At 39.9% G+C, this 26,317-nt stretch overlaps 1 protein-coding gene across 4 annotated transcripts in view; it reads right to left on the bottom strand.

Annotated features, from left to right (window-relative positions):
- The window catches only part of LOC117826753 (cadherin-2-like), an 86,212-nt gene extending 60,375 nt beyond the window's left edge, over nt 1-25,837 (bottom strand). Inside the window, exons 1-3 of one of the 4 annotated variants that reach the window (XM_034703048.1) lie at nt 25,667-25,837; nt 24,749-24,817; nt 706-811 (exon numbers count right to left, since the gene is read on the bottom strand). In XM_034703048.1, coding sequence (XP_034558939.1) covers nt 706-811; nt 24,749-24,760 — 118 coding nt within the window. In that variant the 5' untranslated portion in view covers nt 24,761-24,817; nt 25,667-25,837. Of the gene's footprint in view, nt 1-705; nt 812-2,265; nt 2,293-2,442; nt 2,945-24,748; nt 24,818-25,666 lie in introns of those variants that run through there. The other 3 variants (XM_034703050.1, XM_034703047.1, XM_034703049.1) reach the window with 3 other exon arrangements.
- Between the last annotated feature and the right edge of the window lie 480 nt (nt 25,838-26,317).

Genomic DNA, 26,317 nt, shown 5'->3' with positions numbered 1-26,317 from the left:
GGGTGCAGTATTGTAATACTGCAATTGGAGACATTACCATATAACTGTAGTATAAAGCTTAAGGCAAACAAGTGTTGGAACAAACTGAAAGAAATACTCAGTGCATATGGTTTTAAATGGACGATAAGGGAGTAGAAGTAGTATTTAATCAAAGTAAGTTTAAATTAGTAGAAGACGAATGCTAAATAATGGCAAACAGTCAAATTCAGCAGCACAAAGTATAAAGCTAAGATATTTGCTTGATTAAAGTTGCATAAGTATTCAAATCTGTGTAATTTATTGTATTTATTGCGACAAGAATCCTCCCTGGTGCAATCAACAACGTTTTCCTGCTGAAATAATCATTTCAGCAAAATGCTAATTTCAAGAAAACAAACTATTCAGCCACAATGTATAGTCTGGTATGTGAGTCACAACTTCCCTGTGTTTGAGTCTGCTCTGAAGGGAGAAAAAAAGCCAGTAAGCAAAATGGACAGGAGCTATATAAAGTCGAACCACATTGAACTGGTTTACAAGGCAAACTACATCACTTCCAACACCACACGACACTGAAGCTAATTGTTTAAATATGGTAGGCTTGTTCTCTCTTGTGTAGGCAAGCACGCTCAACTTTTACATACATGCAGACACACACACCCCTGAACATAGACATAACAAGCATCCAGAACAGAGCAGAAGCACTAGTAGGAATATTTCACCGCTTACCGTTGAAAAGGGGTTGTCCTCTCTCTGTCATATCTGGCACCACAACCTTGTATACATCTTCAGAGAAGCCTGGCCGGCATGGGGTGCCCCTGCCCTCTGCTGCAATCTGTGACAGTGGGGAGGGGGAGGGAAGAGGAAAGAAAGGGGTGCGGGGGGGCAATGAGTCATAAATCAACCTTCAAAAATGCACTCTGTTGCCTCCAAAACCTCTTGGTCACGTTCTGGAGTCCCTGCAGTTGTACAAAAGCATCTGTTGTTTTTATAGCAGGGACTGCAATTAGTATAATGAGGCCAAAAGGGTTAAGCATTAGCCAAAAAGCATGGCTAGGCAAGAACAAGCTCCATTTGTCCCCCTGGAGAGGCCCAGGCACAGGCAAGGGTTACGACCAACTCTCTCAGTCGGCCCCTCTGATCAACACGCTGCTCTGGACAAACACTCCACTTTGAAGTGCAGGAACAAGGGAATAAAAAGTAAATGCTAACGATCCACCGTTAGAGGAATAAACATGAGAAAAGTTAGAGTAAACAAGAAATAACAACTCGTGATGTCTAAAGAAACTGCAAGGCTCATAGTGTGATCAATAAAGTGCTTTTTTTTTTTGCAGTGGTTTTGAAAAGGAAAACTCTCTGCAAGGGGTGTCATCACAAAAGGTTTTGGGAAGAATGGGCAGTGGTGCAAAGGGAAAGATGTGTGAATCACTAGCGCTGGTGTTCCTTTTAAACAGGAATTTAGCGAATAAGAAAGAAATCAAACTGGATAAAACCCTCTGGATTCTAAATCCACTCCATCTCACAACCTCAGCATTGATTCAGCTCCTAGGAACAGAGGCCTGGCCCTATTTCTTTGCATGCACTCTCAGAAGAATGTAAAACGAGAGGAGTCCTGCTGAAAAAGAGCATTGTGTGGGTATCCGTGCCACTTGCCATTCTTAATCAGAGGAATTTAAATGGAAAATGCTGGCAAGAGAGGGGGGAGGAGCAGAGCTGGGAATGCCAAGCACGTTACAACAGAATATATATGCATTTTTCAGATTTAACACACATGCCATGTCCTTGCAATTTGCTATTCAAATGCTGAAATTGCATTATTCAACTGTGTGGGTGACTACAGAGCTCTGTTTCAACAAAAGTAGTCACATAGAGAAGACATTTAACTCAAAAACACAGAGTTTCCGTTCTTGTGGTTGAACAACAATCATTATCCCATGAATGGTTGAGTCTTAAATAATGTGTAGGATACTGCAATAGTATTCTACTTTTCATTGTTGCTCATACTGGCTTCAGCACAGACAATAATTATCTCACCAGGGGACAGAGACACGCTGCAGCAATCTACATAAATATTACACCTAAACAAAATATAACGGAGTAAAACTAGGTTAATGTAGGCCAACTTTAATGCGATAAAGCATGCAGCTATATTTCAACTATTTAAATGAGGAGACGTCATTGCACATTCAGATTATTCTAGTAAATAATTCATTTGAACGTGCGTAGTTTCAACAAACAGCGTCTTACGCACTAACAAGGACCGAGCTAGTGTTTCGAAGCTTCACGTACTTCAGCGTTCATTCCTGGCTACATTCACGGCACTGTTTCCCCAGCTGCACGCCGTGTAAAGTGCCCGATTGAGAGGCTTGCAGCTCTACCAAGGCTCGCAACTCAACAAACAGCGTCTCCATAGAACAACAAGCATCTAAAAACTGTCCTGCAACAAACCGGTTTGAATTACATTACCTGCAGTCCTGCCAAGACAGCCAGCAGGAACAGACCGCTGCCCTCGTGTAGTGAGTACATTGGTACGGCCGTGACTGCTAAAATTCCCCCTTTCGGAATCCAATTTAAAAAAAAGAAAGAAGTAAAAAAAAAATAAAAAAAAGAATATCCCTGTGGCTCAAGAGTGGCCGCGGTGATAGAGGTTCCTCTCTACGATAAAGGCAGGAGCAGCGGTAGGTAGCAGCAGGAGCGGTGGCGGCGGCGGCAGCATGTAGCAGCAGCCTCCTCCTCTTGTCTATCCAGTTCAGTACTGAGAGGGAGAGCACTGCCTGGTACTGAGGCTGCTGCTGCTCCCTCCCATCTAGTCCTACACACACAAAAACAATAAGAGCCCCAGCCACTAGTCTATAAACCGCCCATCTCACTGTCTCTCCCTACTGGTCACACAGCCAATTTCACTGCTGGGACGGAGCGGGGTCCCCTATGTTAGTCATCATCCCATATGACAGGGTATTAAAATATTAACACGTAATAGTCATGTTCAAGAGTGTGGTAGCCAGCCATTGTGGATTTTATGGTGGTCTTGTCTAACATTGTATTATGTTATATTACCTTATTATTGTTAAAGGCACTATGAGGAGTTTTTCACCAGCTGAGAAACAGACTGAAACCAACACTGATGCCTCTTTATGAACTTCAAAACCAAAAAAAAACACCCGGTAAACAACAACACTGATACCTTCTCTGATGTCATTTTAATGCCATAAACCACTCAGAGGGGGTAGGTGTCAGACCACATGATTGACATTTGGCTTTAAAAACACCCCTTTTCGGCTGTTTTCATGGCTAATAATCACACTGAGTGATAAATATGTCTGTTAAAAGACAGCAGGGTGAGGTTTTTGTTGAAAAAACTACGTTTGCATGTACAGAACAAGAGATAAGTGGTATGACTTTGTCCACAATGGGGCACCAAAATTGATAGAAATCAAAAGTTCCTCACAGCAGATTGTACTTATGTCTGGGTTGATGCAACAACTGAATTTCTCCCCCGGGAATCAATAAAGTAATATCTTATCTTATCTTTTTATAGCTTTTTAATACATCCCTTTCTTTAAAATGTCTGTTGTAGCATTTTTATTTTCATTTTAAATGCAAAATATTTGATATCCAGTTTCAAATTACATAAAACCAGTGCTAATCAATTATAGGCCTAAGAGAACTCCCATTCATCTTCCTCCCATCCTTCCAGAGCAAATTTTATTAACTCTCTAAAGACAATGTCCCCCTCCCCATTACAGATTACAACACCCATGTAGTTTTCATTATTTTTAGGGTCAGTATGGGGTCTTTCTGCTCTCACTTACCAGTAATCATTCACATTGTATTTAAATGTTATTTAAATGATCAAAACAGGCATCAGCACATGTAAATATATGACAATGATACCTTTAATACTTTAGATTGACAGCCTTATAATACTTTGAAGTTTAATTTCAAGTAATCAAATGACAGTGTGTTATTTAATTTCAGAATTTCTGGGTTGTGTGTGTATTGTTTTTCATTTTAATTTCTAGTTATTAGTTGCAGACTCCTTAGACGCCATATCTGTGTATGTGTGTGCGTGTTTGACACACATTTACACCCACACGTGCTCCCTCACTGCAGCCCAATACGCCCACTGTTTCACTAATGACTCTATCACTGTGGAATTTTGAATTCTGCATTCTACTCATTCATCCTCACTTAAGTCTGGAGTCCGTAAGCTTTTCTTCATGTTCTTCTAAAATATGCAATGAATAATTCCCTCACATTATCTTCTCATGTGATTTGGTCTGATGAAGGTTAAATTACCTCAGTTGTGCTGCTGACACCTAATTAAGTATCAAGAGAAGGCTGTATGGAATAGATTGCATCTGTGACACAGAGACTTTCAGTTTGGTAGATGACAAAATACGTACTCTATCTCCGAATGAAAAAAAAACGAAAGCTGACTTTTAGTTCACCTCCTCCTGGGCAACCTGTTGTTTTTCAAGTTATTGGCATTTTAAGGTGCAGGTGAGTATTAGATGGGAGTGATGCTGCTCCCTTCCTCCTACAAATCAAACCATTGGCTCCAGAGAGTGAGCTGTAATCCTAAACAAACAGTGAGCACCATCAAATCTCGCTTTAGACAACACACACAGGAAGAGGAGGCAGAGTAGTTTTTAAAAGTGCTTATTACTTTTCAATAGTAACTTGTGTCACTTCACACTCTTGTCATCGATTAGCATGCCTGATCATATATATTTAAAATAATTAGACGTCCCCTTGGATAAGAAAAAAAAAAGCAATCAAAGAGTTAGAAAGTAGTCTCCTTCTGGAACCTTGTGTTTGATCAATTATTGAAAGCATTTCAGAAAACTTACTCCAGAATCACTTCTTGCTATCTTTGGTTCAGTAGACACAAACCCCTCCATAGATAAATATTTTGGGCAATCTATTTCCTTATGTACATTGTTGCTTAAACACCTTATTTTTCAAATGTAGAAGTCAGAGGCAAGTCCTTCATTTCAGCAACGGCTTAAAGATTTCAGGAATGTTTTGCATTTGGAAAGATTGCAATACAAATTGGCTAACAGAGAAAACACTTTCATGAAAATATGGAAGCCCCTTTTGGACAAATGGACGACCTCTTCCAACATACCTCCCTCTTAACCCACCTGGCATTGCGCTTGAAGCCTCCTAACCACTGCACTTTTATCATACTATTTTAGCCTGTACATTTTAGTCATGCCTATTTGTTGTTCTTTTGTATTTACAGCTGATGTTATTGTTATTATTTTTATTTTATTTTTATTTGTAGGTCTTATTCTTATGCCTTGTACAAAGAAAGCACAGTTTACCAAAGTCAAATCCCTTGTGTGTTCAAGCATACCTGGCCAATAAAGCTGATTCTGATTCTGATTCTGATTCTGATAATGGCTACTCAGATGACACTTGTGTTTTTAGAGCTGCAACCAACCTACATTGTAACACGCTGATGCCTCATTTTGCTTTGTTTGTTTGTTTGTTCTTTGTTCTTTTTTTTCTGTCTTGTATTGTATGACTCTTACATTTGTGCTTTAAATTATACCACCTCAGTTACCGTCAGCATTATAGCATGTTTCTTTATTTCCATTATGTCCTTAATGTTTGTCTTGTTTCATTTATGCCTAAAAATCAATAAAAAGAAAGTGGAGCCTTAGCCTGTCAGAAGAGTGAGAATGAAACAAACAATGTTTTGGTTACAGTTTTCCAGGGGCATGTTTAGAGTTTCTTGACTGGGGTGGCCCAAGCCAGGCACCGACTGGTGGAGAGACATTATATGTGTGCGCACAAACAAGTGCCCAGATAGCATTTATTTACCCTGCTGTATCACACTGTCGTAACATCGCTGTGTGTAACATTCTTAATTGTGAGCTACCGCAAGGAACTCAATTTAGTGCTGATCTTGCTGACCCGTGCATTCCAACAATAAATCTGGATCTGGTTTCTTTTACAGTCTAACTCATCTCTCCCTTTGAATCTTTGCTGCAGATTTTTTTTTAAAATTGTAATTCTGCAGCTACTGAAAATTGCTTAATCTGTCAGCAATTTAGTGGCAGCAGTGGTGGACATTGAAATTAGATATAGAAATGTATGTTTATCTTGTAAACATAATATAAACACAAACATGGTCTGGTTTGCTTTTGTGGGTCATATCGTTACATCAGTATTTTAGCTGGTTTAATAATCAGCTCACAACTCCTCATGGGAGCTTTCAAAAAACCGAGAGGCAATGCTAAGTCTTCCATGTTTAACTCCTCACTGAATCAAACAATATGTATCTTCAAAGTCGCAATTAAACAAATTTGATACATTGAAATACATTAAAGGCTATTAGCCTCATGTTGCAACAAAGCCCAATAAATTAGTTTAAAATTAAGGCCTGCCTCTGACCAGGAAGATGGCCAATTAGTTTGGGGTGGCAAACCAGATTTCAAGATAGGCCAGTGCCACCCCAGGCCACCCCTTAGAACACCCCTGATAGTCTGCCACAGCCGGTTAACTTTGCACCTAGTAACACAGCATAACAGTGTTTCACATTCAATGTGCACTCCTTTTGTTTGCTACAATGGAATAAGGGCAAGAGATCAAAGTGAAAGACCTGTTGATAATTGATATCACATTTTGTACAAATTGTTAAATTCATGTAATCTAATCTAATTGAGAGTGGGATCAAAATGCCCCCATCTCTTTGATTAATGCAGAGGCGGTTATCTTTCATCAGTACTTGTCTGGGCAGGGAGCAGGGAGGGGAGGAGGCGTTGGTGGGAATCCAATTTGGACTTGGTGCATTCAATCAAACAATATCATGTTGCATGATTCATAAGACCAATCTGAGACCCCCTGAGAACCCTGTGTGCAGCATATACCTGAATTAAGCATGGTTTAAAATGTGCAATCAAAGGTGAAATTTAGCACCAAGGTCGCTGTGCAGTCTGTGCTGAATATATTCTCCTGTCTGTGCTGCCTGTGTGTGGACAGATAACATTGTGCTGCAGACATGTGTGTGAGGCAGCAGTATGATGCATTTTGGTTCGTGGCGCTGACACTGCGGTTGACTCCCATAAACGCAGGTGTCCAAGGGGCTGGTGGCCTGCAGGAGCCCTTGATTCCACACCTTTTACTCTGCACAATTGGATGCAGTGTGGAGCATTGCAGCACGGTGGCCTTGATGGCACATGAAGAAAAATGGACGAGGTCAGCAGCACTTTCACATCTGTGGCAATTCCTCCTGCTGACTTGATGTTAAAATGGGAATATCACACAGTCCACACTCTGCTCTAATGTACTATAATTCAGGGTTCTGTCATTTTCCCTGACAGCTAAATATAGATGATCATATTCAGTGACACACATGCATGGTCTCTTTCTTTTGGATGTAAAGGCTGCTTATGTAAACTGACAGAGACACAGTTGCTTTTTTCTTGCACTGAGCCTGGGTATTTGATCTGTAAAGTAAAGGAGAATATACTCTCTTTTGGTATAGACACATATTTTCGACCCTCTAAACTATTGGCTTATTATTCCGTCATCGGCAATCCGATGTGTGTCAGAGGTTGCTTCTGAACAAATTAGCGTTTGGAAAGGAGCAAGCCACTCCTCAAAGCCATTATCAATTCCAATCAAACTTCATTGTTGTGCATTCAATAAAGCTTCTCCAAGGACCACAGTGATGCTCTGATTATTCTCCTCTTGTGCCAAGCAGCTCATTCAATCTTTTATGCAATTTAAACAATGGTGCCAAATACAGGATGCAAACCACACACGTGGTTCAGTGCGTAAACTCTCTCATTTTTGTGCACTTGTGAAACATATCTGGTTACATTTTCAAAGCAAGGACATACCATGTCATCAAATGTTGAACATGATGGACGTTTAGGAAAATATTGCATGATTACTTCACAGAAAGTCGTAAGCTTAAATGGATCTGATTAAATTATATTGGTGCAAAGTGACAAACAGTGACAGAGACATCCAAGAACATTTCCACTGAGCTTATTCTCTGTAATTTGCAGTGAAAAGACATGTCAGTAAAGCAGCTTGGTGCCACCCCCTTGTCGACAAATAAAAGAAAAATGCTGCTTCACGCGCTCTGGCAGCAGCTCTGGCAGTGTCTACCAAGTCACTGGGCTCATACAAGTGTGTGTCTGCCCTAATTTAGGGATTGTAGCTTTTGCTGGGGGCCACATCTGCCTGCTGTGTGCTGGCGTGGCACACAGATCTAATAGTGATTGATTGCATGATTAAGGCAAATTGTGTTGAACTCCAGAGCAACCCGAGCAGAGAAGAAAGCATCTTTGGTAAGTGATGTAATAAAAGTGTGGCTATTGATTTGTAATGGCACATGTGTGCTAAGAGGTAGCTGTCTCAATTATTCACTGTTCCCTTGATATCTTTTATTTTATTTCAAACAAGCCAAGCCCAAAAGGGTTTATAATGAATGTTTTTACCTTTTTTAACTACTTGCGAGCTTCTTCGGGCAAGAAACCTGAGCTGCACTGATTTCACACACAACATGCGTCCTCCTTGCAATCATCTGATACATGTTTCCTCCCAATTAGGTGGTCTATTTAAGCTGCAAGATTTACAGTCTCTTCCTCTGCTCTGTCATGGCCACTGCTGCCCTGCACCATTACTGCGCTCATTCTTTCAGCTCCACCACCTCCCCAGTATCCACCTGCAGAACCCAACTAAGGCTTTAAGATATTATCTCTTGACTCCTTCAAATTTCTGCATGTAAAATAAATCTGCCAGGAGTGATGAGGTCAGAGTCGACACCAAACACGGACAATGGTCTGCTGCTGCAAGAAACATTTCAAAACACTACACCATGAGTCATCTGACTGAAAGGAAGTGGCAGTCTGTACAAGAAATGTAGTCATGCATTTCAAGGTCACGCTAGTTGTTCTTTGATGCTCTACTCAGGTACCATGGGGCTTTGAGCTAAATCAGTGTCAACAAAGCATTAGCTCACAATAACAGTCAAGTTTTGCTTAGCTTATGTACTACTGTTGCAGAGTATTCACAGTTTTTTAAATGACTAGCTTCGACAAGTTCTTTTTAAAGTTCTTTTTTTAATGCATTTTTGCCTTTATTATACAGGACAGCTGAAGAGAGGCAGGACAAGTAGGGAGTAGTGAGCGGGTGATGATATGAAGAGTTAATTTGCAAAAACAGACATCTCTGTTTTTAAAAATGTTCAAAAAAACAATTGTCTTTTTAATATAGATTTTTAATAAAGATGCCTCTGATTAGTAATGTCACTTTGACTTAGTTAAAGCCACCCAACTTCAATTGATTGATAATACCTAAAGCTAGTAATAAAAAAATATGTTTTTTGAAACATTTTTTAAAAAATAAAAAAAAGTGAGTTATCTGTTCTTGCAAATGAACTGAATATGCAGAAAAGGGCTGTACTCAGGAGTGAAGCCAGTGACTGCTGCAATGAGGACCACAGTCTCAATACATGGGGTGTGCTTAAGCTGCTAGGCCAACCAGCATCCCTATGGTTATCATAGTTTATAATAATAGAGAGCTGTGATTATAGTCATTTCAAAACATCATTATGTGTTTGGGGCAAACGGCAACCTCCGGCCGTGAGAATTGAAGCTAATGCGAAATGTGTTAAAGATTGCAGTTTCTTGAGTGTCCACTTGAGGCTGGCCCTGGAAGTACCGGAAACCACATACACACCCATTCAAAAAAGGCGATCCTGACAGCAGAGATAACATGTTTCCAGCCTGGTACCAAAAACAAGTGTAGTCTGGATATCCCATTTCTTGATCGGCACACACTGTACGGGGTGTAAGTTTTTTCATAACGCGGCAATTTCGAACATATTAAGATTACGAGTTTTCTATTATGAGAGGCACAGCTGACTTGACTGACAAGCGGGTATACTGTAGCTGTTGGCTAGGAGGCTCAAAGCCCGCCTCTTTACCTCACACTAGCTTGACAGCAGTTAGGTTGACTTCAGCATTTCCAATATGGCTCCTGCCAATGATTGGCTTCAAAACAGCGTTCAGAAACAGATGGGTGACGTCACGGATACTAGTTCCATTATTTATACCGTCTATGGTTGGGGGACAGGACTGGAGGAAACACTACCTGCTACAAGAAGCATCACTTTACGTAAAGTATTTAAAACTACTTAAAGGTTATTCAGAGCAAACAGATGTATGTATAATCATATGTTATACATCAATGTATCACACTAAAATATCAGTAAAACTGGACTTTAAATGTGTCTATAAGCTGGGGAAGCACCCTTGTTTCCTGTGCCTATGACAACCATTGATAACTTCTGTTGGAAATTTAATTGAAACTGAATTAGCTGAGACTCATTTGCATGTTCAGATTAGTCTAGCTGTTAGGCTAACAAATAAGCCTACCAGTACAATTAAGATCTATTTAGAATAATTCTTTTTATTAGTCTTGTGTTTTTGAATTCAACATTTAATTAAATAATTACAACTAAATCAAAATCACCTGAAGGCTGAGCAGAACTCATAAAGTGTTGTTATCATTTTAGAATGCTGAATTATTTTTAGTCTCCCCTTGCTGTTATCTACTGGGCATAGTCCACCCAATTTTTTATAACATCTTCCAGTGTGCAATAGCTCAAACTATAACATTCAAAACTGCAGTATACACGTTTATAGAGCTCCCGGCAGCCTGAGTGCCTCCTTGGTGTCTTCAGTATTTGCGGCTTGAAATTTATTTCCCCTTATCACTATTGATCTGCAAGAAGACAAGGTCTCTGGTGGTGACAGCCTGGCCTGTCTGATTTAGGAGCGGACCAACAGCCTGTCTGAGCACAGGGGCCTGGATGGATTTATTTGAGGGCTGATCCACGTGTGTGCATTCCTCTGTCTCACACTGAGCTGTCTTATCGAGAGCTAAATTTTGGAGGCAGCCAGTGAATGAAACACTTTTTTTCTGCTCCCTGTTTTTGTTAATCACTGAGGTAATGAGGTTAGGGGTAACTCGAATAAAGACAGCTAGCCTTTTGTCTTGGTTATACTGACGTGTTCAGCTGGCAGAGTTTAGTTTTCACATTTGTTCGACTGCTTTCATGCAAATGGAGAAGGAGCCTGATTACTAAAATCTTTTAATAATTACTGTGGGTTCATGAAGGTGGCAAGGGCTGGCTTGCTGTCTGAGTTTGCCAGATTGCATAAAGAGCTACAGTGTGTTCATTACAATAATTGATATCATGATTTCAACCATAATAAAAAGCAAGTTGGTTAATATGTCACTATAAGGACCAAAACACAGAATATTAAGATGCATTAGTAATATAAGGATCTTTCTAGGCGTGCGATACAGCTGGCATAAATTAACCATGTGTAATAAATAATCACTGTGCATGAAAATATTCTCATATAGAGCAACTACATTAAGGGAATTGTATTTTTTACAGTATACAGTATCTCTGTTTTAATGAGATTAGAATAGGATCCTAATTGATGATAATTGCCAGAGTACCTATTCCAACACCCTCGCCTGTGGGTATTAGCATCCATTTTTCCCTGTCAACATGAACAGGATTATTATCTTGTGCATAATGCTATCTACACAGCTCATTAGCAATCAGCAGGCTATCAAATGCCTAAGATGATGTTTTCTTTTATTATTGAGAAAATAAAAACGCTGGATTTTTCATTTGAATAAGATAATTGCTCAAAAATAAAACACATTCTGAAGCATTTAGAGTGCATTGTTTCTGCCTGTTGTGATCCTGATTGCAATGTGCACACTGATGGGCTTTCGACTGTGGACCTGCCTTTCACTTCCAGTGAAGAAAGATCCGGCTTGCAATAATATAAGTATTATAGATTGATAAATAAAGGTGCATTTGAAAGTGGTCCATGTGTAGTTTTAAGGTTTTCATTATTGTAACAAAGACAATGGTTGAAACCTGTGTGAAAACAGGATTCATACAACCTACAAGGGCATTCATGGCCAAAGCAGCAGATGTTAGTGGCAGGTTGCTCAGAGCAAAGGGTGCCTCATTTGGCTCGCTCAGGAGGTGATCATGAGACATATTGCCTTTACTCTCGCCCTCCACTCGGGAACATGACTGCTCTCTTACCCCGCGGGGGGGAATTCAGTATGACTCGTATCAAACAGTCAGTATGATGCAGGGAAACGTCTGAAGTGAAGTGTTTCAGGTGTCTGATAAGGTTTGTTCACTAAATCTGTAATAACAAAAAGCTCTCCATAGTCATAGCAGAGTTTTATTTGGTTAAAGTGAAGCAGACTGATGCACCAGTGACTCACACAGGCACACAAAGCATGTCCCACACAACACTTTTCAACTCCCACAGATCTTGAGTGAGGCTGTGCTCAGATTTCTCTGTGTTTTTTTATCAAGCTTTTGCTCAGTTAAACACAAAGAGCTCTCCTGCGTGTGCGTGTGAATACGGCAAAGATGTTTGATTTACTCTCAGCTAGTTCTACAAAAAAAAAAAGTCTCAAGGATCACTTTTTGTCTCAGTCTGTGCTTTTTTAGCTGCTCAATTCCTCTCTCACCTTTCCCAGTGCCTAATTGGGTTTCATTGATTTACTCCTCCATGATGCTGGCTTGGCCAAGTCTCTGCTGACCCTGCAGAAAAATATCAGCCAGCCTGTCTAACAGGCACTGTTCCGGCTATACACACACACACACACACACACACACACAAACACACACACACACACACACACACACACACACCCAGCACTCCCAATACAGGCAGTTGAATGATTGTGTCAGTGAGCTGGAAGTGAGTCAACCTGCCGCTCCTGTGGCCCTCACAGCAGAACCCCTAGATTAGCGTCGCACTGAAACAACAAAAGACTCCAGGGGGGTGTTTGTGCCCGCTGCTCATGGGCTCTAGTGGGGGGGAAATGAGGGGGGCAAAATGGCAGTCGTCAGGAGGCCCGGGGACACAGCAGCTCATCTGTGCCTGAGCAACCGTGTGTCACCTTGAGCTCTCTCTCTCTGGAGGAGGTTTCCGGACACAAACCTGCCGGGCCAGACGGGGTGTGAGGAAGGAGGAAGGATGAAGGCAGAGAGAAAGTGCGGTTAGCTTTTCCAGCGTGCCATATGCGACAACTGTGACTCAGTGGAGGAGAGAGAGCTAAGCAATAACTCGAAGGAAATTTGAGCAGAGTGGAAATTTATAAAAGGAAAAAGAATGCCTTCACCCTTTCTATTCTGCACACAGCGATAGAGAGGATAACAAGAAAAGGATATAACACAGACAGAGCTTTGATACCGACTGTGTCCTCGTTTCCTCATCTCAACTCCTGTCCCCCTTCTGCCGTGCATTATAAACGGCTGATTATGACAGTGACAGCTCCTCAGGTGTGCACTATGCTAGATTTGTTATTCAGCTCACAGGCATTGCTGTCCCTCCCTCTTACCACCTGCACAGACACACACACATACGCTGACACACACACAAGCAAAAGTGCACATACACACACACCCACGCGCGGACGTATTGCTCACAGCTGCTGTGTCAGCGGGACTCTGGAGCCAGAGAGAAGGGGGATATTACATGAATCAGCCTCACACAACTGTTGTGTTCACACTGCTATGATCCAAACGCACAATTTAAATTGGGCTTTTATTGTTTGATTTAGATTTTCATGGGCCACTGGTGTTTCTGTGAACCCTGGGTTTGTTTAATTTTAGAGATATCATTACACTTTAGTGGACAAAATGGAGTGATTCACATTCCTGGAGCAAATCCTGAGACAACCTTAAACCAGGCGTTTCTCTATTCACAAGGTGGGCCACAATGCGTGTCCAATCATAATATACAGCTGAGAATGACTTAAATTGCTGAAAACTCCTATATCAACTTTGATTTGTAAACCACACTTAAGGGTACAAAATATCACACTTTCCAGGCTTATTTCTATGTTAAGAGCTGCTCTTTTCAGTATTTTCCACATCAAATATTGAAATTATGACTATGTGTAATGTGTAATTCTTGAGCTAGCGGCAATTATAAACAGTGTTCTTCAAACTGTGTACAGAATGTTGAATTAAAACCTCTCCAGCTTGATATATTTACCCGCTGCAGCAGTAAAATGATTAAGAACACTTAAGTTTCCATGTAAACAGGCAATTAAACCTAACAGTACTCAGTAAATGTAAAGCAGTAGACCGTTGGTGATATATATGAAAAGCAATTGCCATGTGCAAGTTGAGGTAATCACTTCAGCATCTCACAAAACTTTTGTTTTTGCCGTCCACACAAATACAGATAAAATAGAGCGTTTTAAAAGGCTCCATCTTGGAGGTCCTTTTTCAAAACTATAGTTTTCAGTGACTTCAAACTCTGTTTATATGTGGGCACAAGGCCAAAATACAGAGAAAAAACAACTTTTTCAAAAATATTTACCTTCATGTGGAAAGTACGGTGGCCCTGAGAGCTCACAGCACTGCAACTTAAGAAAACACATGCAAAAAGGCAAAACACATGCAAAAATTAAGAAAACATCTTCATCAATTTGACAACAAATGCGCAGCATTTAGAAAACGCGCTGCAAAGACCACAACACAACACATTAGAAAAACGCACTGCAAAGACCACAACCCAACACATTAGAAAAACGTGCTGCAAATAGACTGCAACACAATGGAAGTGTTTCCAGAGGACACTTAAAAGTGATGAACACGTCTGGAAAATATTAAAATAAATCAAAAACACTTACTTTTTTATCTCATTTTCCAACACCACTGACGGTAAGAGAACCTTGATAGCACTGTGACTCAAAATCTGCGTCAACAACAAGTGTGTCCGGACATGTGCATCACTTTTAAGTGTCCTCTGGAAACGCTTGTGTTGTGTTGCGGTCTATTTGCAGTGCATTTTTCTAATGTGTGGTGTTGTGGTCTTTACAGTGCGTTTTCTAAATGCAGCGCATGTGTTGTCAAATTGATGAAGATGTTTTCTTAATTTGCTTGTGTTTTGTCTTTTTGTATGTGTTTTCTTAATTTGCAGTGCTGTGAGCTCTCAGGGACACTGTAGGAAGGCGTTAGAAATAATAATAATAATAATAATAATAATAACAATAATAATAATAATAATAATAATAATAATAATAATAATAATAATAATAATAATAATGCATTTTATTTATCACGCACTTTACATTCTGGACAGATCTCAAAGTGCTACAGGACATATTAAAAAGGCAGTAAGAATAAAAAACAGACGGTAAAATGCAGACACTTGTTAAAGAGACCATGTCCATGTTTTAGCTCAGTCTCACCTTCTCACCTCATTCCCAGTCACAGCATGCAGCTATTCTCAGCCAAAAAGGTCTGATAAACCCACCAGACCACCTTCCCAGCTTGAAATGCCCAACAGAAAAAAGTTAATAATTAGCTGGTGAAATAATGACGCATTAAGAAGCTAAAGGGCCAAGTGTTCCTTCAAGCATTTGCAAAGAAAAGAAAAAAACAAGCTAAATTGAGAGTAGACTGGACATTCGTTCATTTGGTGGCCCAGTGGCGTACCCAAGCTGTATGAGAGGTAATTAGAAAAAGGGCAACCACTGTAAGCCATGAGACACCAGCAAACAGAAAGCTGTGATTAACAAAGATCTGCCTCTAGCAGCATTTTGAAGACTATTTTATAAGCTCTTCTGTTTTTCTGTCTCTACTTGGCATTCTGTAATCATAAGGTGGTTGCACAACAGGCCTAGTTCTGGACTGTCAAAAGGGTGGGCTGGTGAAAATTTTAGGCAGGCAGCCTGGACAGTAGATAACCTGGAGGTTACAGAAGTGGAAAATGTTTTAATTTCTTCTTTAAGTTGGGAAAAACTGAGAACACCACTGAGGTGCCATGAATACAGCTCTAAATGAACGTGAATGCTGCTTTGCCTCTGCTTGAGTTGTAAATCAGCAAATATTTGCTAACATGTTAGCCATAAAGGTTGTTGAACGTTTGATATCTTGATGATTTAATACCACAAATTAAAACCAGACAATGTCTATCATCTTAACATTACAGATCAAAAAGTATCGAAGCAAACAGAAAAAGTACAGATTTACTGTCACATTTCAACCAAGAGCTGCAAAAGACACAGGTCAGCAGTGGTGGAGTGAGTGAAGTGAAGCAGCAGGGAAATTAAATGTTATTTTCTGGTTGTTTCTCAGTGGTTGGACTTTATAGAACTGATAAACACGTACACACATATGCAGTTGAATGCAGTTGTGCTTCATCTGTGTTCTGTGTTCTGAGTGTGTGTGTCTCTGCTCTGCTCTCCATCATAGCCAGGCATGTCCAACGTTATTTTGTGTGGTGACTTCTTTTCTGTACCAGCAGAACTTCATTTTTGTTGCACAATTTAAAGTGGTATTGAAGAAGTTTGATTTTATATATCTTACAGAAGTTCAAATTACTGCTATAAGCTGTTAAGACTTCAATATCATGTTTTCTGCTTGTTTTGATGCCCCCAAAGGAGCCAAATAACAATGAAGAACAGCTTTAAACAAAAATCTCAAAGTAAAAATTCACTCTTAAAAAGTTAATCACTCATAATATATGTATTCTCTGAGCCGATTTCCTGAAGGTGAATGTTCAAATGTTTTCAGAAAACTGCTCAGATATAAACTTTGTGAAATGAAGCGGGGTCACCTTGAGTTTTTCTACAACTGGCTTAGCTTCAATGGAGGAAATGCATCACAGGAGAAATGCTTCATTAAAAGCATCAATCAAATCGGAAAATAAGGATGTTTTTATAGCCTAACTGACAACGCTGCAGTACAAGTCCGGTATTTATAGTATACTTCTAAATTACAACCCATAAAACAATTCCTAAGATGCCCTGAACATCACAATTGAATATCTGCTGTATAAAGGTATCCAACAGGGGACTTTCCCCTTGAAGATTTGAGTGATAAAACATACCATCTGTTGTTGCAGACAGTTCTTATCATGCCTTTATCTTCTTCTGTTACAGTATTTTAAGGACAGAGAATCAAAGCGTGAATACAGTGAAAAGATGATGTGTGAAACAAACAAGGTGAAGAAAATAACATTCCTGAGGTGTTGATATTTGAGAAGTCTCCTCACATAACATTTATTGGAGTGCCTGTTATTTCAGCATCGCCTATGGCTTAGCTCTCTAATTTGCTCCAGCTTTGGCTTCAGTCTACCATGTAAATGCAATCAAGTTGCTGACAAAGTATTTCTGTTGGCGGAGCTGCCGTCTGCCTCCTACATTAAATAAAGAAATAAATACATAGGAAACTGGGCTAAAAATAGAAAAATTAATCACTTTGCTGTGCCTGGCTCTTAGAAGCAGTTATTTACAGAGGGTTATGACTTCACCTTTAAGAGCCACATCGATTTTATTGAGAGATTTCTTAAAGTTTAGTCTCTGTTTTTGCCACAAGTATTTTTAGCCTAATCCAACTTGACAGGGTCAATTTAGTGAGGCCGGGGTTTACAGTAAGACAGACTGCTGACCTTTTGACACACAGATTCACACTCAACTTTTAATTAGGTTCTCTGTTCACTTCATTACTTTGCTTTTCTAATGCGAGCAGATTGCAAATGGTAGATAAATTAGATGTGATGTAACCTGAGTAGGTTAACCAAGCATTGCACCCTCCTACATTAAGACTGATTGCCCAACCTTACACATGAAAAGGTTACATCAACCTTCAATTAAAACCTCCTTCCCATTGCTCACACGCACAGAACAGTAATGTAAATGTTAGTATAATAGTGACTAGGTCAAAAGCCCAAATGTTAATGCCCAAGTGTCTAATTTACCTTGTTTCCTTGAGGGTCAGAAATTACTTAACATAAACGCATCATTACGCCTGCATTTCACTTCTGCCTGCAGGGTCACATTAGACAGACGACACCTTGATTGGAGGTTACTGTTACAAAGTTCCAGCTTCAAAGGTCAGTACTACAGTGCATGAATTAATATACAGTTGTAATTGCATCTGTTGATGTATGAATTATTCTAATCAAATAACCACCACTCATGTACGGTGGCAACAAGGGCATATGTGCTGCAGCGGCCAGAAAGATTTCCATTGAGAGTAAAGAGCTGCAAACTGATGCTGATTAAAAAAACATCGACTGTATAAATAATGGACGTAGTATCTGTGACGTCATCCATCTGTTTTGAAGCGCTGTTTTCATCGGCGGCGCGCCATATTGGAAATGCTGAACTCAACCTAACTTCTGTCGAGTTAGTGTGAGGTAAAGAGGCGGGCTTTGATTCTCCTAGCCAACAGCTAGTTGTGTTCCCGCCTGTCAATCAAGTCAGCTGTGCCTCTCGTAATGGAAAACCTGTAATCTTAATATCATCCATCTGTTTCTGAAGCGCTGTTTTGAGACCAATCGTCGGCGGCAGCCATATTGCTGCTGTCGAGTGACGTAAAGAGGTGGAGTTTGAGCCTCCTAGCCAACAGCTGCAGCGTTCCCGCAGGCAGCTGTGCCTCTCAATGGAAGACTAGTAATCTCAATATCTTCGAAATTGCAGCGTTAGAAAAAAATTCACCCCCCTCACAGTAAGAGCACATCAAGAAATGAGCTATCCAGACTACACTTATCTTTTGTACCAGGCTGTAAACATGTTTATTTCTGCTGTAAAGGTCGTCATTTTTGAATTGGTGTGTATGTGACTTCCCGTACTTCCGGAGCCAGCCTCAAGCGGATCCTTGATGAACTGCAGTTTCTAGCACTTCCACATTGGACTCATATTTTTAGACCGGAGGTTGCCACTTGGAGATACTGCAGTTTTTAACACTTCCGCATTGTCTTCAATTCTCATGGCCAGGTTGCCGCTTGTCAAAAACGCCAAAAAATATATAAAGAACAACAACAACAATGATGAAAACATGCTGCAAAATTAAAAAAAATTAGCAAAATGCAAAAAAATAATTTATAACAAAGGTGCTGGGAGTGCTTCAGTGATATTAAGTCTAAAACACACAAACCCACAAAGAAAATGCAAGAGAAAAATGCTGCGTTTTGACAATGGCACCATGCCAGGTTTTGCCAGAAGAGACAGAAAGAAAAGGAGGCAGAGAGAAAGAGACCAAAACAACCTCCTCCCAGCAGCCTGAATCTAACTTGTGAACAGTTTCTGTTTTCTCGCTCTCATTCATTTATTTATATATTTTTCAATGAAAAATCCAGTTTGACTTTGCGACCACTACTGGTCTGGAGGGCTTCCATTGTTTTGATCAAGTTTGTTTGTTTTTTCTGCAGTAATAATTTTCTGGGTCTGTTTTGACTATTAAAAAACCTTGTTTTGTCACCCATTTGCTGTAAATTAATACTGTGTGTCTTGGTTGTCCTTACTTTTTAAGTACATCTTTTTACCATTGTTTTTTTTATATCGGACTTTTGCAATGCTTTTTGATTTTGCATTATTTTGATTTGTTGACTTTTGTTCCTAATCAAAAAGATTTGGGCCGGGGCGCTGGTGGCCTAGTGCTCTAAGCACCCCACATACAGAGGCTAGAGTCCTTGTCGCACGGGTCGCCAGTTTGATTCCCAGCTATGACCATTTCCTGCATGTCTTCCTCCACTCTCTACTCTCCACATTTCATGTCTCTCCTGAGCTGTCCTATCAAATAAAGGCAAAAAGCCCCAAAAATATAACTTTAAAAAAAAAAATGTTTGGGCTATTCAGTAAATCAAGTGGGGAAAAAAAGTGCTGTTACTCCCCTTATTCAATTGTTGATGTGATTATTTTGTGGCTAGTCTCAGTAAATCATTCATATCCCATTCCATGTGTCTATAGTTAATAAAAGACACCAGAAGAAGAGGCTGATTTCCACACCCTAAATGTATTGAAAAACCCCAGCCATGCTTTCCATCTGTGTATGAACTATAAACAGTAGCGTTTGTTACTTTTAGTTACAGTAAGCTTGATCTCCACTATAAAAAAAAGACATTTGAGCATCATATAACAACTGGGGAAGGACACAAATGTCATGTAGTGCTTTGCAGGTGATGTACTTTAGATGCTATTATCAATTGCCAACAGAAACTGTAATATGGAGAGGGCAGGAAAGGGTACTGGCAGCTGAGGAGAAGCCCCAGTATGCCAAAGGGTTAAATTTAGAAGTGGCAATACTATGCACCAGAGCGTACTGGCCCACTAAAACTACTGGACCGTTGCATGTTTGCCCTTGATGGCCACCGTACTATCAGAGTACACCATATCCTGCACAAAAGACAAACAGGAGCACTTTGTTTGAGTCGTTTTATGTTACCAAAGCGTTATTTTAATCTGAGGCACACCTCAACACATAGAGATGTGGATATTATGTTATCGATATTCCTAGTTGTTAGCCAAGACCATAGATAGTCCTGTCTTGTTTTCTGGCAATGGACCTCTGGGACACCGTATGAGCATCTGTTGGTGAGAATGCCAGGGCTCAGACCCCCTTAAAATAAGAGTGAAATTGATCCTGACAGAGAAGCTCTTATGAATGTCACGGGCTCCTGAGTGCGATGACAAATTGTATTGTGGGTAGAGTTTAGGATTCTGGTGACAGAGTGTCATCTTGCATTAGCTCGCTGGAGATTGGCGGATCAGGCTAAACAAGGTGGCAGTGAGGTGGAGAAAGGCAGTCAGCACATGAGACTGTTCACTCCTGACAGGCTTACAGTTCAAGCACTGAGAGGAGGAGCTGGTGGAGCCAAACGCTTTTTAAGAGCTCTCTGTGAACCCCATGATTTCACATTTCACCACTGCCTTTTGATATCTTTCAGGTATTTTATGTAGGTCTGTCACAAACAGTAGACACAGACGTGTGCTGCAAGTATGCTTTTGAAACCTAAAAGCACATTTATGTCACACAGAAATAATCAGATAAAAGCTAAAAGCTCCTGTGCTTATCAAACCTTCCTATCCAAAGAGGGAATTTGGAACAAACCAACCATTCAGCATCCCCACGGCATCATGTTGGAATCACAAACTATGGTGGGAGAAGAGAAGAGGAACCCAGCTGAGATTTTTTCACTTCCCATTATCTACTTTTTATTTTTAGCTTCTCAAGGAAAGTGACTCAAGGTGATTTCATACGAAATACCCCCCCCCCCCCCCACTCAATACTGCTCTATGGTGTACTCTATTTAATGTCAGCTTTTAAGAAACTCAAGAGAAAACCTCAATGTAACATTTATGTGTTTTTGTTCCTCTTAGCCTTTTATTCTGTGTTGTTGTAAAGCTTCTCTCAATATTGCTGTGCTGTACTTTTGTTTTGAAGCTTTGTCCTTACTGAATTGACTGACGTTAATTAAAATGTATTTTTAGCTCCTGTTATACTATTCAACAGTATTCAATTAAAAGGCTGTTGCTTTGGCTGTGAATCACCTTGCTAAAACCTGTATTATTACTTAGGGGATTAAAATGGTTGATTTGAAAGGGATGTTATTTCTGATGCTTAATCCCCTTGAATATTTGAAAGCTGTTTTTGTGATTAATTGCTGATGTGCTCTGATGAGATGATTCCTCTTAGTCACGCAGGCAGAGAAGCAACTTTGTGACTTTCTGCCATCATCATCTTCCTCCTGCCAAAGCTTCAAGCGGAAAAGCTGGACATCTTTGTTGTCCTTTCATTAACCTTCGCAGAAGTTATAGGGAGAAATTGGCAATGAATGTGGCTAAAGATTTGAAAAATCTACTTCAGACGACAGAGATACAGTATGTTCAGCCTGTCATAGGGTGCGAATAATAAACACTATGAATAGGATACTGGAAGTTGTCCTTGCAACATCATAATGTTGATTCAATTTGTATTCCCTCTTTACAATTTCCAGAGGACATCTCCCTGCATGCAAAGTAGGAAAAAAAATGTATCATCTTTTAACAGCTAATTAGATTTCTTATGTGAATAGTGACATGTTAAACAGGCTTCTCCTACCAGTGTCCTTCATGGGCACTAATCATGTTTATGATTACCATTAATCCTGCCAACAGAGTGGAAACATCTTGCTGCGTAACTTGTCTTGAGCTATTGACGTTGAGCAATTGGGCTGAAATTCTTTCCAAATGAGGATGGATTTTCGTTTTTCCACAGCAAACTAAGTGTTGAACTCATTCAAACAGACATTATAGTGAATACCCAGTGGTATGAATATCTACAAATGCACTGCAAAGAAAGAATAAAGGCTATTTCCCGCAGCATAAACCTCAATACTATATGATACTTGATGCTAATAAAATGCCACATCTCATTTCATCTGCAGGTTCTTAAAACTCTGTCTTGGAATGCATGGATGTGTGTCCACACCCTGCCTCTAATCTCAATTATCCATCCGAAAATAAATCTTCTGCTGCAACCGCAGACGCACGTCTGAGCACAAGGTGACAGGACATATGAGGCAAATTGAAAAATTAGTTGTCAGCTGTATTGATTTGTCAACATCCTTGGAATCATCGACCCATGCTTCCCCTTAACTCATGAAATTCCAGTTATTCAAGGTAGCAGGTTGCAGGAAAAATATGCAACATTGCTTTCAACATTTTCCAGGTAAATGAATGTGTCCTCGTTAGCAGGAAGGCAAAGAAGCTATAAACATCATGCTGCTATTTTAATATCCTGTCCAGTTGGAGCATGTGGTTGTTTTTGTTTTGCCCCTCCTTACCACTCTGCTAAATGGGACATCTCTAATGCTGGCACAATAACAAATTACCTGCTAAATTTGCATACTGTTGTTGCAGCTAACATCACTGCTTACAATAATCACCCCTGATTTGCTAAGGGACATCTATTACAGAGCCTTGCCATATTTTTGCAATTATATAGAATGTGGTCACTGGATGGAGGCGTGATAAAAGCAGGACTGAGAGTTGCAAACAAGCAATTTGATTCATCTACCATTTGAAATGTCTCGTTTTATGTAGCCTTCTTTTAAGCTTCATCTGAAAATGATAAACAAAAAAAAGTTATTTAACAAAATAAAGAAATCAAATCAAATCAAATCAAATGACAGTGCTTTGGTAAAACTTTTCTGCTTTCATTTTTTCTCTGAAAGTTTTCTTTGTAAACATGCCACTAAGAGAGAATTTAAATGGCAGTATGCTTGGCCTCCTATAGTCTGTGAGACTTTTTTAAGATGTAGAACCATTACCAGCAATGCAAACTTTTTTATGTTTGTTTTTGTAGTTTGGTTGCTATAACATTGGACTTCGCCTCAACTAATGGGAAAAAATATATCTTGCAAAAATGTATCAACTTTTTCACTGTGCTTTTTTAAAATAGGAAGTTAAATTCCTAAATATTACCTTTCAATCCAGTAAAAGCTAAAGAGAAGCATATACTGTACATAGAGAAGCTGTAAGCCTGTACCTTTTACAGCATGTAGGTACTATTCTGTAGTTCTTGTATACACACACTCGAGAAGCCAAAAGTTAATATCAGTCTACATTAGCTTTTACCCACTTGAACTGGTGGAGCTTTGGGAATGTGTCATAAAGCAAAATGGTCTAAAGTAATCTTAGTCAGATAGGCTGAATAAATACTTCACCGCACTGACTTTGACTTTTTCAGGTTTCCCTTTGAACTACTTCAGTGACTATGCGATAACACTGCTGGTACTGGCAGTACTTCAGTCTCACCCAGAGCTATCACCAAAGGCCTTGGCCTGAGTGCCAGAGCCCCAAATGCTTTGGACCGGCAGTGACACATTCCCCCCTGACCTGGCTTTTTCCCTGCTCACAGTCACGAGTGTTCGCACAGTGTGATGACATAAGGAGGGTGCAACCAAGATAAATTTGGCAGTACAGTAATGCATCCCAGAATAAATGCTTTGGAAGAAAGGAAGTCTCCTTTCTCTTGAAAAATTGGATAATCAAAAGTGCTGTTCTTTGAAACAAAAAAAAGGAAGTGGTCATTTATCTAGATAGTCCAGATAATAAACAACTGCTGACAACTAACAAGGGGGAGCCCTTAAATTATACTTCCTAGATGATAACAAATTACATCAATGAAATAAGCTTAAAATATGAGTAATAAATGGGAAATCTTGATACATTAATAAATGTAAAATTGATTATTTTAAAGAAAAAACATGTAGTGGCTGTGGCAGAATAACGGGGTGGAACCATAGACTGTTTATATTTTATACCAGGGGTTCCGAAACCTTTCATCCCGCGACCCCCAAAATATAGGTGCCAAAGACTTGTGACCCCCACTGTCCCTCGAAGTGATTAAATGTTGCTTCATACTTGACAAAATGAGTTTACCTACATGCACATGAGACTGTGCTGCTGTGAAATAACCGGCTGCTACTGATCCTTTTGTTAATTAACTTTTAGCTAACCCTGACCCTAACTTTCGGAGTCATCTGGCAACAAAGAAAGGCAGAAAGTGAATGAAACGTACTTATTTGTTTTATTTCAAATGAAATCACTATTTTTGTCTATGTTTTTAAATAATGGGTAAAATAATCACATTTAAAATACTTAGAAAAAAAATTTATTTGAAAAAATATCACATTGGACCCCATCACCAAAGGCCACAAGACCCCTGTGCAACTGCTGTAACCACATCTCCAGGATCCAGTCGACCCAGACGTGACATTAAAACAGACTAAATCACTCAATGCTTCAACCTGCCCAGCATCCAAATCAGACTATAGGCTGTAGCTTTTGTAGCTGAGCTATAGCTTTGTTTTTATAGGCTTTTGTGATAGTACAGATAGAGAGAGAAAAAAGAGGTTCCCCCACATACCCCCTTCAATAATGCTAATTGACACGCTATGTTGCTCACCTTCTTGTTCATTGGGTTGCGGGTAGTTGTGGGGAGACAGTGCACCTGCTCACATATCAGCTGCTGAGTCTGGTAGGGAGGGAGGAGCAACCCATTTAGTATAATTAGCTACAACGTATTTCATCTCATTGTGGACATCAAACTAGCAAACAGGTTGATTTTAACCACTCAAAGACTATACCAACCTTTACCTGGAAAACTGGGTGACATACTGTCACCCTTTCTTCTCTCTCTCCTATCTCTCCTTTCTTTCCATCCTTTTCTTGGACCCAGACCTTGTCTTTCCAGACATTTTAGCTGCCTTTGGCGCACTCAGTGCACTGTGCATCTTGTCTGAATCATGGGTCTGGTCTGACTGCGCGGCACAGCTGATTAGCGCGACGGTGGGGGGGGGGGGGGGGATTAATATGAATTTACCCCAAATAAAAGTAGAGATCTCTGATATACATTTTATGAAGACAACGGGACCGTTTTTTAAAATTACCTTATTTTGAATAAAATATGAATTATGATTTTTATTTTTATTTTTATTTTTAATTATTATTTTCGGGTCCCCTGTCAGTCATGGGCCCTTAGGATCATCCTAGTTTTTCCCCCTTATACGGCACCACTGCTCGCGACCCCTCAGGGGGTCCCGACCCCCACTTTAGGGGTTTTATAAAGTCTATGGGTGGAACTAACTATAGGCACCTTGTCCAATGGGATGACAATTTATGTAACAACACGTAAATGGTGCGAAAATTGTATTTCCTTGCTACCATTCGGCGCATTGAAGCATTACCAGTGGCTTTCTTATGATGTAGTGGACAAATTAAGAAGAGGAATAAATCTACAGCAGAGGAGGAATCAGTTTTGACCCAAGCACTTGCAAAAATATGGAAGCTCGGACACCTTTAAACCTGGAAACTATGGACTTACCTGCAGGTGTTGTTCAGGTGCGATTCATCATCAGGGCCATCCTCAACCCCTGCTGTGCTTCCTCTGATCCATCAGGACTGATACCTTACACCACAAGCCTAAGGAGATCATGTACATTGTTAAAAAAAGTGACAACCACTCCTTATACAGTGTAAAATGCGCATTATATTAGCAGACTGCGTACCATCAACCATCAACATACCCTGAGTGCTGCGTTTAGGTGTCATTCTCCACCGTGGGAAATTGCAACTTTCAGTCAGCTAAAAGAGGATTCGCTGGCCTCGAGGAAAGACTTTTAACCCTTAGTGATGTCCTGAGACTGATCTACAACCCCAAACCTTTCGTCTACACTTATGGTGAGTCAGCATTCCTTAATATAAGTACAGTAACTTTAATATCAGTGACATCATATGACAGGTGTGTTGGTTTGGCACAGGCTGTTATGTTAGTGCTGTGTTGGAGCTTGATTTTGTGATATTCTGGTGCCAAAAACACTGAAGATCTTTTAAATATACTTCACACAACACTGAGAACCCCTTTATAGTCAGTGACACATAAAATAGTCATTTAATGGGTAAAACAGCTTCAGTATTACCTTGAGTAAATCTAAGAGGGATACAACAGAAATCAATAGAGAAAACACTTGTTGAT

Source organism: Notolabrus celidotus, chromosome 15 (assembly GCF_009762535.1).
Source record: "Notolabrus celidotus isolate fNotCel1 chromosome 15, fNotCel1.pri, whole genome shotgun sequence".
NCBI lineage: Eukaryota > Metazoa > Chordata > Actinopteri > Labriformes > Labridae > Notolabrus > Notolabrus celidotus.
Note: the sequence above shows the minus strand (reverse complement) of the source record. Positions and strands in the feature narration are given on the sequence as shown.